At 38.3% G+C, this 12,194-nt stretch overlaps 1 protein-coding gene across 14 annotated transcripts in view; it reads left to right on the plus strand.

The window, feature by feature from the left end:
* UNC80 (unc-80 homolog, NALCN channel complex subunit) overlaps positions 1–12,194 on the plus strand; it is a 215,364-nt gene that overhangs the window by 142,792 nt on the left and 60,378 nt on the right. For 12 of the 14 annotated variants that reach the window (XM_038585614.1, XM_038585623.1, XM_038585612.1 and 9 more), the window contains 5 exons: positions 818–1,004; positions 1,621–1,752; positions 3,492–3,635; positions 7,030–7,130; positions 8,125–8,211. In XM_038585614.1, coding sequence (XP_038441542.1) covers positions 818–1,004; positions 1,621–1,752; positions 3,492–3,635; positions 7,030–7,130; positions 8,125–8,211 — 651 coding nt within the window. The remainder of the gene's footprint in view (positions 1–817; positions 1,005–1,620; positions 1,753–3,491; positions 3,636–7,029; positions 7,131–8,124; positions 8,212–12,194) is intronic. The other 2 variants (XM_038585613.1, XM_038585621.1) reach the window with 1 other exon arrangement.

A 12,194-nucleotide genomic window follows, 5' to 3' on the forward strand; every position in this document is an offset into this window, starting at 1 on the left:
CTCTATCCCAAGTTCACAGTGAATTTGAAACCAAGACCCCTGATTCTATATTCAGTTTTCCTTCTCTCATTCCATAATTCTTACCTTACCTTAATATAATGAACCAGCTTAACCCCTGGCCTACAAATAAATTGCCATGTGGCCCATCTAATGCCCTTAATTGTTACTGTGCCATTCAACATAGGAAACTTTTAGTCTTATATAAAAATCCTGCATTCAACCTTTGTAACACTGTCAATTCTCATAATTTCTATTCACTAACTTTGTTTCTACAAATATTGTTAAGTATTTACAGTGTGCCACTCTATTTACCTGCAATAATTAGGTATTTACAATGTGGTAGATACTCAAGATATGAAAATGAAATAAATCATATAACTAATTGTTAAGGGAGAGAGAGAGATCATGTTCCCCCTCCTCTCCATGGTTCTTTCCCTTTTATTAACCTTATTAAATAAATGTCCTCCATTTAAAACTATTTCAAAAAGTTGTGAAAAGGAATGGAGTATTAAAATTTTTTATTTGATTTTCATGTTTAAAGTGGATCCTTACTATCCCCCCAAATTCTAAAGATGAAATCCTAAAACTTAAAGACACCCTTGAAGAAATATTCTCATTGAATGAAAATGATTAGCTTTGTTACACAGAACCTGGAAACCTGGTAGAAAAACGATTGGCCATGAAACTAGATCATAGGTGCCCTACTAGTTTCTGAGGACAAAGTGCAACATTTGTGTAATTCTATGGGAAGATTCTTTATGGTTGTGACCTTGCAGAACAGTTTCTATAAAATAAATTGGTCTCCATGTCTCCATAGAAATCCTTTTCAGCCCGAGCTGTATCCCGCTCCCATCAGAGGGCAGAACACATATTAAAGAATTTGCAACAGGAGGAGGAGAAGAAACGTCTTGGTAGAGAAGCCAGTCTCATCACCGCCATCCCCATCACCCAGGAGGCTTGCTATGAGCCCACCTGCACACCCAACTCAGAGCCAGAAGAAGAAGGTGCCCTCTACACACAGGACTTCCTGGGGGGCTAAGTCACTTGCTTAGAAATAGAAAGGACTTGCTTTGAAATAAACATGAGTGATTCTATGTGACATGAGATGATATGCACGCTCTCTCTCTCACCTCCTGACACTAGTAAAAGAAAGAGGAAAGTTGGTATTTTTTCATTTTTGGAGGTGGCCTGTTTGTAGAGGAGGAAGTTAGCCACATTGAATGAACCAGTATGATAATGGACCATGCAGGATTCGGACAAAAGCTAAATCCTGAGTGTATGTGAAAGTAAATACATCATTAAAAATTTCATTTCCTCCTTTAAAATGGGCTTAGTCCATTAACCATCAACCTTCACAAATGTAGCCGATTTGTTGGTGAGCATCAAAAATAATTTATGAACCATTCTAATTCAGTGATCCTCTGCCTTGCTTTTGTGGAATCTATGGGAGGGATTTTCTGTCTTTCTAAAAGATTTTTTTTTCCCATTCGCAAGTACACTCTAAATTACTGAAGCCTTATGCTCTGAGAGCAGTATATGCTTATGATGTAGGTACAGCTGTAGTTGTGAAGATAACTTTGTCATACAACCAAAGGTCACATTCCCCATTTTCTTTGCCAGTAGAAGAAGTCACCAATCTGGCATCCCGTCGACTGTCTGTGAGTCCATCCTGTACGTCCAGCACTTCCCACAGGAATTACTCCTTCCGCCGAGGGTCTGTTTGGTCCGTGCGTTCCGCTGTTAGTGCTGAAGGTTGGTCCTCTTAGAAATGTGTTCTTGGTTCCTCATGACCTGTGTCCGTTTTGAAATATGTTCCAGCTAGTATTCTTCTTACACTTCACTGTCTTCATTAAATAACTTGTTTCATGACTTGAAGTTCAAAAAAGAGATATTAGATTGAGTGGTACCCTAATTTTTTTTTAACCCAGCAATTGTTCTTTATAAATTGGCTCTGTTTAAATTACATTGCAAATAATCCTAATGCTGCAGGTTTTCAACCTTGGATACACCATACAATCAACTGAGGAGCTTTAAAAATAATACCCAAGCCACACCCAAGACCAAATCAGAAGTCCTAAGAATGGGACCCACACATTAGGATTTTTAAAATCTATTTGGGGTGGAGATTCCAGTGAGTGGCCAGGACTCAGTAGTATGCTTTAGGTTGCTGTTCTGGAATAATTTAACAATCAAAGGAAAAAACAAAACAAAACAATCAAAGGAAGACCAGAGTTCATGCTACTCCTATAATGAAATCTGATTCCAGTGGGAGGGTAGGGGGTGTGGGAAGTGTGATACCCTTCAGTTCCAAGAATTTAAAGAATATATTTTCTCTAATCATGAATAATTGACTAGGACTTATTGCTCCGTGGTTATACACGTTTCATCACTAATTTATAAAGTAATTAAAAAGCTGTACAGAAGCCAGTGGTTCTCATCCGTAGGCTGCATAACCCTTGGGAACTTCAAAAGTGACCAGTGCTAATTAATCACAACTTATAGGGATTGGGCCAAAGGTACATTTATATTTTTTATAACATATAATTTTATTGAGGCATGATTCATGTACCATAATATTCATCCTTTTTTTAATATTCATCCTTTTGAAGTGCACAATGCATTGATTATTGTGCACTATTATGCCACCATTATGCAATGGTTAGCACCTCTAACCGTAAATGTTTGGAAATATTTTCATCAACCTAAAAAGAGACTTTAATTCATTACCAGTCATACTTCATCCACACTTTCTCCAACCTATGGCAAGAAAGAATCTATCTTCTATTTCCACAGATTTGCTTACTCTGTACATTTCAAATGAGTGAAGTCATACAATATGTGGCCTTTTGTGACTGGATGCTTTCACTCAGCATATTTTCAGGGTTCATCCATGTTGCCTCATATATCAGCTCTTCATTACCAGATAATGTTCCATTAAATGGATATACCACATTGTTTATTAATTCACCAGTTGGTGGACATTTGGGTTGTTTCCACTTTTTGGCTATTATAAACTATACTACTATGAAAAGTTACCTACAAGTTTTGTGGGGTAAACTGGCAAGCTATTTTCAAAAGTAAGTGTGTCATTTTACCTTCCTACCAAAAAGTGTGATTGCTCCACCTTTTTGAATAGTCAGAATCATCTTGGAAATGAAGAACAAAGCTGGAAGACTCACATTTCCTAATTTTAAAACTTACTGCAAAGAGGCAGTAATCAATATTGTTTGGTATTGACATAAGGATTGATAGTAAATCAATGGAATAGAAATCACCAACCAGAAGTAAACCATTATATTTATGTTGATTTCATGTTTGAAAAGGGTGCCATGAAAATTCAATAAGGAAAGAACAGTCTTTTCAACAAATGGTGCTGAGACAACTAGATATCTATAACTGAAAGAATTAGATAGGAAAGTTTGAACTGAGAAATGTTGTTGTGTTAGAATGACAATACTGAGAAAGCACCCCGATTATGTCTGTCCCTTCAGATGAAGAACACACCACTGAACACACGCCAAACCACCATGTGCCTCAGCCCCCACAAGCTGTGTTTCCAGCATGCATCTGTGCAGCAGTGCTCCCCATCGTTCATCTAATGGAGGATGGTGAGGTGCGGGAAGATGGAGTAGCAGGTATAGTGTGGACTAGAAAAACCATCAGTAACTCTCATAAAGTACTTAAGCTGTTATCTGATGGAGGATAGTGGGGTGCTTTTGAAGACATTAACTACTGGTCACATGTTGAGTTGTTTTATGTACATATTACAATTACAGTTTTGTAGTACACTATGCTAACATTATCACTGTCTCCATCTCCTTGTCCCACTACCTTTATGACCAAGAAATTGCATTTAAAATAAATACATGGAAAAAATTTAAAAAAAAAATAAATACTTGGGTCCAGAGGCATTGTTGAGAACCAGAGAACCAAATAACACTTATTTGGCCACATGAAAATCAAATAGTAATTCTGTCCATGTTAGAAATCTTAGCCATTAACTTGATAGTACCAATGCCATCTGTTTCACTTGATTACCTTTACAGACGTATGACCTAAAGAGAATAGTTGCAAAATGAAATGATAAATTATGGGTAAAGGTGATTGACATTTGTAACAGACAACAGATTAGTATTTTTAATGTTGTTATTTAAAAAAGGCTTGGAGCCCAATAATGATGTTTTTAAACATCAATAGAAAAATGGGCAAAGGATATAAATACAGAGACCAATGTGTTAAGACAACAATGAAGTTTTACCTTTCATCTAAAAAAGTACTAAAAAAGTACAGAGATTTTTTCATTTTATTATTTTGAGTATAGTTGACATACAATGTTATATTAGTTTTGAGTGTACAGTGTAGTGATTCAACTTCTCTGTCTGTAATGCTATGCTCACTACAAGTACAGCTACTGTGCAAAGATTATTCTAAATGAAGATACCCATAGTTGGTAAAGATTCAAGAGAAAAAAGAATTCTCACACCTTGCTGATGGGAGTATGGAGTTCAGTACAAGCATTCTGGGACAAAGTTTCACAATCTCTGTCAAAAACCTTAAAAGTGTGAAAGCCCTTTGATACAGGTGTTGGACTCCTAGCGATTTCCTAGGGCAATGATCAGGGCTATATAAGGGTCTATATAGGATGCTACACGTTGTATGTTATTAAAAATAACAAATATTAAAGAAGAGTTTAAATGTCCGACAAGCAATTAGCTAATCATGGTACCTCCATATGACAGCATTCTGTGCACATTAGAAATAGCATTCTAGAAGAATATGAACATTAAAAATTTTTAATAAATTGCTAAGTAAAAAACCAAGTACCAAAGAATATTTTCTGCATATTATTTAAAAGTACATTTAAATATAATTTTCACATACATGAAAAGGCATACTACAAAATGTTTATGATTGTTTCTGTGATTGATAGACTTGCCAGTATTATTTTTGTCTTTTTCTGTATCTTTCATGTTTTAAATGTTAAATCGCCCTACTTCAGCAATTAGAATAAAAATAATGTACAGGGATCCCTGGGTGGCGCAGCGGTTTGGCGCCTGCCTTTGGCCCAAGGCGCGATCCTGGAGACCCGGGATCGAATCCCACATCTGGCTCCCGTGCATGGAGCCTGTTTCTCCCTCTGCCTGTGTCTCTGCCTCTCTCTCTCTCTCTCTCTCTCTCTCTCTCTGTGACTATCATAAATAAATTTTAAAAAAATTAAAAAAAATAATGTACAAAGTTAGTTTCACAATCAATTTCAATCTAAGGAAAACCCGCACTTGTTTTAATTATTTATAAAGACACATAAAAGCTAGAGCTTATATTTACATATCTCTTGTTAATATTACTTATTTATATGGCTCACATTTTTAATTGGATGGTTGGTTTCAGAAGCAAAATATTGATATCATTTATTTACAACACAGGCTGAATGACAAATTCATGCTAAATCCTATGTTTCTAGTTTAGAAAATTAAATTAATTAAACCATTTAGACTGAAGATCATCCAGTGCTTATCTACCACTCACTTCTATCCACCTGCTTCCCTAGCTGGGCCACTTTCAGGCAGTCTTGGCCTGATCATTTTCACCAAAGAAGAAGAAGCACTTCACGTTAAGAATAATTATTTATTCCTAAGACATCCTCATTAGATGTGGCAGCCTGGCTCAACTATTTTATCCCCTGAGGGAGATACTATTTAAAGCATTCACATGAACAGTAAAAGGTCAACTCTAATTCATATGCATTCTAAACCAAAACAGATTTTCTAAAAACCAAATAATTACTTTAGAAATTTCTCCATACAACCAACTTTGAAAGATGACTTTAAGTTGGTACTTACCACTCCTAATATTAATTTCCAAAACAAAGATTCAGTAATGTATTCTTTCTTTTTAAATTGAGATATAGGGCAGCCTGGGTTGCTCAGCGGTTTAGCACCACCTTCAGCCCAGGGTATGATCCTGGAGTCCCAGGGTCAAGTCCCACATCAGGCTCCCTGCATGGAGCCTGCTTCTCCCTCTGCCTGTGTCTCTGCCTCCCTCTCTCTCTTTCTGTGTCTCTCATGAATAAATAAATAAAATCTTTAAAATCAATAAATCAATAAATAAAGATATAATTGATACATAGCATTGTATTCGTTTTAGGCATACAATATAATAATTCGATATATGCATATATTATGAAAGTTTAAACACCCATTACCACCTGTAGTAACATTTATTTTTATAATAAGAACTTCTAAAACTTTCTTTCTTAGCAACCTTCAAATATATGATGCAATATTGTTAACGGTCACCAGGCTGTATGTTGCATCCCCAGGATTTATTCATTTGTCTTATAATTGCAAGTTTTTACCTCCAGACCACCTTCATTCATTTACTGCACCCCACCTCTGGCAACCACCAGTCTGCTCTCTGTATCTAGGAGTTTGGTTTATTTTATTTTTTTTAAGATTTTATTTATTTATGAGACACCAAGAGAGAGAGGCAGAGACACAGGCAGAGAGAGAAGCAGGCTCCATACAGGGAGCCCGACGTGGGACTCAATCCCAGGACCCCGGGATCATGCCCTGGGCTGAAGGCAGCGCTAAACCGCTGAACCATCTGGGCTGCTCAAGTTTGGTTAATTTTAGATTCCACATGTGAGATCATATAGTATTTGTCCTTTTCTGTCTTATTTATTGCATTTAACATAATGCCCTCAGAATCCATCTTTATTATCACAAATGTCAGGATTTCCTTCTAAGGCTGAATGATAGACTGTTGTGAATCACAAATGTATTCTTTACAACAGCAATTCTAAAATCTAAAGACTATCTTGTACTCCTTCGTTACCTTTTCTTTATAGGTGAAAATGTTCAGAAGCAAACAACGAGAACAAATATCTACCTTTCAGCAGGAAAAGAGTTCACAGAACCTTGTTAAGGCAAAAAAGAGAGACTAGTTAAAGCTTAGTAAATTGTTTGAATAGTTCATCTAATACTTTGTCTCTATTTAAGACAAATGTTCAATGTCCTCTCTCTTCTGAAGTGAGCGCTGTGGCCCAACAAGTCTTATGGAATTGTCTAATTGAAGATCCATCAACAGTTCTTCGACATTTTCTGGAAAAACTGACCATCAGCAATAGACAAGTAAATTCCTCTTTCTTTAGAGTATAGCCGTGTAGCTATGTGTGTGAACACTGTTGAAAGCAGACAATGGGCTTCATAGCTCTGTGTAGAGAACATCAATGTCTGACACATAGCAAATAAGTGCTTTAGGTAATGATAATGATGAACAGTACTAAAATCTGTTTTCTTTCAAATTGGTCCATTGATTGATGTCCCCATATGTGTTTGGTACAAGAGTGGTGATGACCCTAAGATACTGAAAGATATTCAGTCTTATAGACAAAATATTAAATTCAGCTTAGTGTTCTTAGTGATGGGTACATTTCCTGAATTCTGATTGCTTGGTAGTCTGTGATACAGGTAGGATTATTAGAATATGTTGAAACTGTGCGTTTCTTAAAAAAAAATAATTTAGCAGGCCACCTGTAAGAAGATTATGCCAAATAAAAGTAGTTTTCTGAGCAATGGCAAAATACTCTGATTTTTAAAAAGTATTTGTTCATTTCTGTGTTATGGTCCTGTTGGTGGGAAGGTTAAGTTTAGTTTCTGAAAGGTAAGGTTAATTACAGACATCTCTGTCTATCTTCTCTCGACCTAGCTTTATCTCCTCACCTCAAAACCTAGGAAGCAGACCTGTGAAGTTCATTACACCTCATTTAGGTCTGCCTTACATTTCCATCACACCTGGAAGTCACAACAAATAGAGTTGACTAAATGTACAGCTTTCCTGTGATTTGCCTATGACCTGTAGACACAGTCTAAATTTTTACTAAAAAAAAAACAAAAAAAAACTTGTCTACTGCTCAGTGATTTCATAGTTTAGCTCCTAAGAGAAGGTATTACAGTTGGTTTAAATACTGTTTAATAAGTATCACCTATACTATATGAAAATGCTGGACATAGTGGAAAGCAACATGAGGGAGAAGGAAGAGCTTCCCTCACTTTTTAAGAAGTTAATTTTATTTCCTGCAGCATGGCAGCAGAATGAGATGTGGAAATTCTCTTCTTCTTTCAGGATGAGTTAATGTACATGCTGCGCAAACTTCTCTTAAATATCGGAGACTTTCCTGCCCAGACGTCTCACATCCTCTTCAACTACTTGGTGAGTTTTGCCTCCAATAAGATAAAAATGTTCATTTCCAGTTAGGAAGCAGCAACATGAGAAAAAAAAAAAAGGTCTAGGGAATTTTTTTTTTTCAATAAGATCCCATTAATGATACGGCTGAAGGTAGATCATGATCAGTTAAATTCACCGTTTGTATGGGGAAGCCCCTGCTGACACACTACGTGGCACGTGGTGGGCACTCAAGAAATGTCGTCTTCATCTCTGTCTTCCTTTGGCATCATACAACTTGCTTATGTTGGTTCTTAATTTTGGTTTTCTGTTAAGAAAACTTATATGTCATTTTAGTGACATATTTTTTCCTATCTCACTTTTAAAATACACACACACACACACACACACACACGCATACAGAGAGAGGCAAATGTTGCCCTAGATGGAAAGTATTTGTGAGTGTATCTTTCCATAGCAACTATCTTTGCTTTAAACCATCCCAACAGCTCCTTTCTGAACCCTCCAGAATGTACCAGTTTCTTTAGGATCGCCTCCTTACACCCTAAAAGAATATGCAGTTTGGGGATGATTAGCCTGATGCGTCTTCTTTGAAATTGCACGTTAATCCAGACAAATGGCCAAGTGAATGTCTGTGTGGGGAGAACTTCTTTCTCCCTTACTATTGTTAGTCTTCTAGCAGGTCGGGAAAGAGGACAAGTATCCACATGCATCTGTAGCAGAATGCAAAACTTGACACTACAGCTCTTATGTGCAGAGAAAATTTGTAATCCCTTTCTCTCATCTCTGACTGATTTGGTTTTCCTCCCAAGTGCCCACCAGCTGGTTGACAAGGGAAAGAATATAAATAAGTGTCCAATCCAGTTTGAAGTTCAGACTGATAAAAACATATAAATAGTAACTCTGGATCGTGTTCAGTCTCTCTTGGCTAAAAATATTTAGTCTCTAGAAATTCTCCTCCTTTCCAACTTCTTTCATCTCTAAACACTGTGTGGGGTTGGGGAGAAAAAAAAAAAGATCTTTGTTGTTGGAAGGTGGAGGAGGGACAGTAAAATATCCTCCAGACTGAGAAGGCACTTTGAGATGGAAAAATGAAGCAAGCCACTTTATTCTGTTCATACAGAATTGTGTTCAGAGTAATTTACTGACAGGGAAGATGGGGGCAGACACCGATCCAAGTGCTAGGCAGCTATTTTCTGCCAAATCCAGACCCTTAATCCACAGCTTTTATAGAGCTAGGGCATTGTGGTGAAGTGAAAGGGTAGTTATCTAAAGTGGCGCCACCTGTGTGCTAGAAGGAAGCTCAGAACAAGCCTTCCAGCATTCTGCTCAGGGCATACACTAACCTCCAAGGGGCCCAGGACACATAGTCCCAGGGGAAGTCACGACATGGTCATGAACAAGGTGGTCAAAATCGGAGTCAGTGTTGTCAGCACTCCTACATTTGGTGAACATTCTACTTCTTGTTCAGTATTTGCTCTGGCTTCCTCCTTTGTGAGACAATGTTCTTCATCTGGTTAGTTGCTAGATGCCTGGCTGGTGGAAGCGAAAGCCCATGCCTGCTATGACTTTGGGAATCTATGGGCTGCCAGGGGTACTTGCTGGCAAACAACATCACCTCAGCTCCTGCTGGTGCTAAACAGCCCTCTAGGTTCTGGTTGTGTGTCTCTTATGGCTCCAGCTTAGGAAGACCCCTGACTAAAGCATTATGCTCAGTGACACCAGTCTATGGCAATTCATTCCAGAAAGCTCTGCAGCCAAAATCTCTACTTCTTGGTCCTGTCTACCCCACACAGAACCCAAAGGTAGGTTATCAAAGGCAAATGTCAGGGCCTTCCTCAGTTTAATTATGTGCCCTGCCATGTTTATGTGGCATCCTGGTTGATATTGAAAGGCCCGGAAGTGAACTTCTGTCAGAGACCCTAACGGAGATTGGAGGCAAAAGCCCCTTCAGTGTGTCAGCCCATTCCCTCAGGTCACTAGCGTAGGGGAGATGCTTACCTGGCCCATCACTCTCCATCATCCTGCAGCATCCCTGGGATAAGAAGCTGGACATTTCATTTCCTTTCCTCCATACTCTTCCCTGTTAGCTCTCAAAAGGCCTTAATGGAAGATATAGGTCCTCTCAGCTCAGTGATTGACAAGCTAATAGAAAAAAGAGCTGGCGGGACACCTGGGTGGCTCAGCGGTTGAGCTTCTGCCTTTGGCTCAGAGGGTGATCCCAGGGTCCCGAGATCAAGTCCCACATTGGGCTCCCTGCATGGAGCCTGCTTCTCCCTCTGCCTATATATCTGCCTCTCTCTCTGTGTCTCTCATGGATAAACAAATAAAATCTTAAAAAAAAAAAAAAAAGAAAGAAAAAAGAGCTGGCAACAATTTGGTTTTGCTGTATAACCCTGTTTTACAATATAAATATAAATTCCTATTTTCACATTTCTCTCTAAACCCTAATCTTTCCTCAAATCCCAAGTACATAGATGCTTTGAATGGACTAGAAAAGGAGTCAGAATGGCAAAACAGTGAAGGGCAGAGTCCTTTTTAAACCATTACCCTTATTGTATATTTCTTTTTTCTAATGACTGTTAAGGGTAAGTAAAGAGGGCATGTTGGGACCACTGACCCATCTCTTCTAATCTTGTTTGGGACTGTTGAACTTTGTCCCAGTGATCTTCACCCTGAGGTTTGAGCACATCTAGGGGTATGTGAAAACTTTTAAAAGGGTTGGGTACTCAGATAATTTTAAGGGAATAAATCTCCAAATCCTCAACTTAACAAATATGCCCTAACACTTATGCACTATGCCTGCCATCTCAAACATCATTCCTCTACTGTCCACAAGGAAACCCCACTCTGACCAGCTCAGATATCATCAGATTCAATTGACAGACATGTAAGACAAAGAGTCTGATGTCCTGCATGAGTTTTAAGGATGCCTCATTTCTGATGGATCAAGGCACTTTAAACCCATAGGACTTACCACTTTTTCCTGTCTTTGATAGATTTCTACTAGAGATGAGGGTTGACCCTCAGGAGGGTGGTTAACCTTCAGAACCACCAAAGCAGATTAGGTTAGTGACACCATAGGCTGATTCTTTCAATAGAACTAGAAAGTTTTCTAGGATTAAGAAATTTTTCAAGAACAAATAGATAAAGCCATGGGCAAGGAAAGCTTTTTTTTTTTTTAAAGATTTATTTATTTATGATAGACATAGAGAGAGAGGCAGAGACAGAAGCAGGCTCCATGCCAGGAGCCTGATGTGGGACTCAATCCCGGGACTCCAGGATCCCCTCCTGGGCCAAAGGCAGGCGCTAAACCGCTGAGCCACCCAGAGATTCCCACAAGGAAAGGTTTTACATTACTTCTTTATGATTTTGTTGTGCACACTTGAATAAGTAGTAAAAATTTCTTTAATCAAATTCATTGAAATACACATTCTAATTATAGTCAATCTGCCTTTTACTTCAATGTAGAGAATGTTTAACATATTCTCCTATTAACAACAAAAATTCCCTCAGGATGAGACATTTTATTTTATTTTTTTTAAAGATTTTATTTATTTATTTATTCATAGAGACAGAGACAAGAGAGAGAGAGGCAGAGGCACAGGCAGAGGGAGAAGCAGGCTCCATGCTGGGAACCCGACGTGGGATTCGATTCCGGGTCTCCAGGATCAGGCCCTGGGCTGCAGGCGGCGCTAAAATGCTGCGCCACCGGGGCTGCCCAGGATGAGACATTTTAAATGTCAACTTAAATATGTTCAAAAGGACACTGAGGCTTTCAACATTATAGGGGACACAAACAAAAATCTGTTAAGTTCGCCAGTTTTGCCAAGCAGAGTATTCATTGGTTCAGACTATTATATGTAACCCAATCTGCAATTACTGTTTCAGCAAACATCGTGTTGAGATTAATTCGGGGTGGCCTCAGCTCCTGAGCTACCAAGTCTCTTGAAGCCTGGAAAAACAATCTTCTGCTTTCTTAACAAATCACCATTTCAATGATACACAAA

The sequence above is a fragment of the Canis lupus genome, chromosome 37 (assembly GCF_011100685.1).
Source record: "Canis lupus familiaris isolate Mischka breed German Shepherd chromosome 37, alternate assembly UU_Cfam_GSD_1.0, whole genome shotgun sequence".
NCBI lineage: Eukaryota > Metazoa > Chordata > Mammalia > Carnivora > Canidae > Canis > Canis lupus.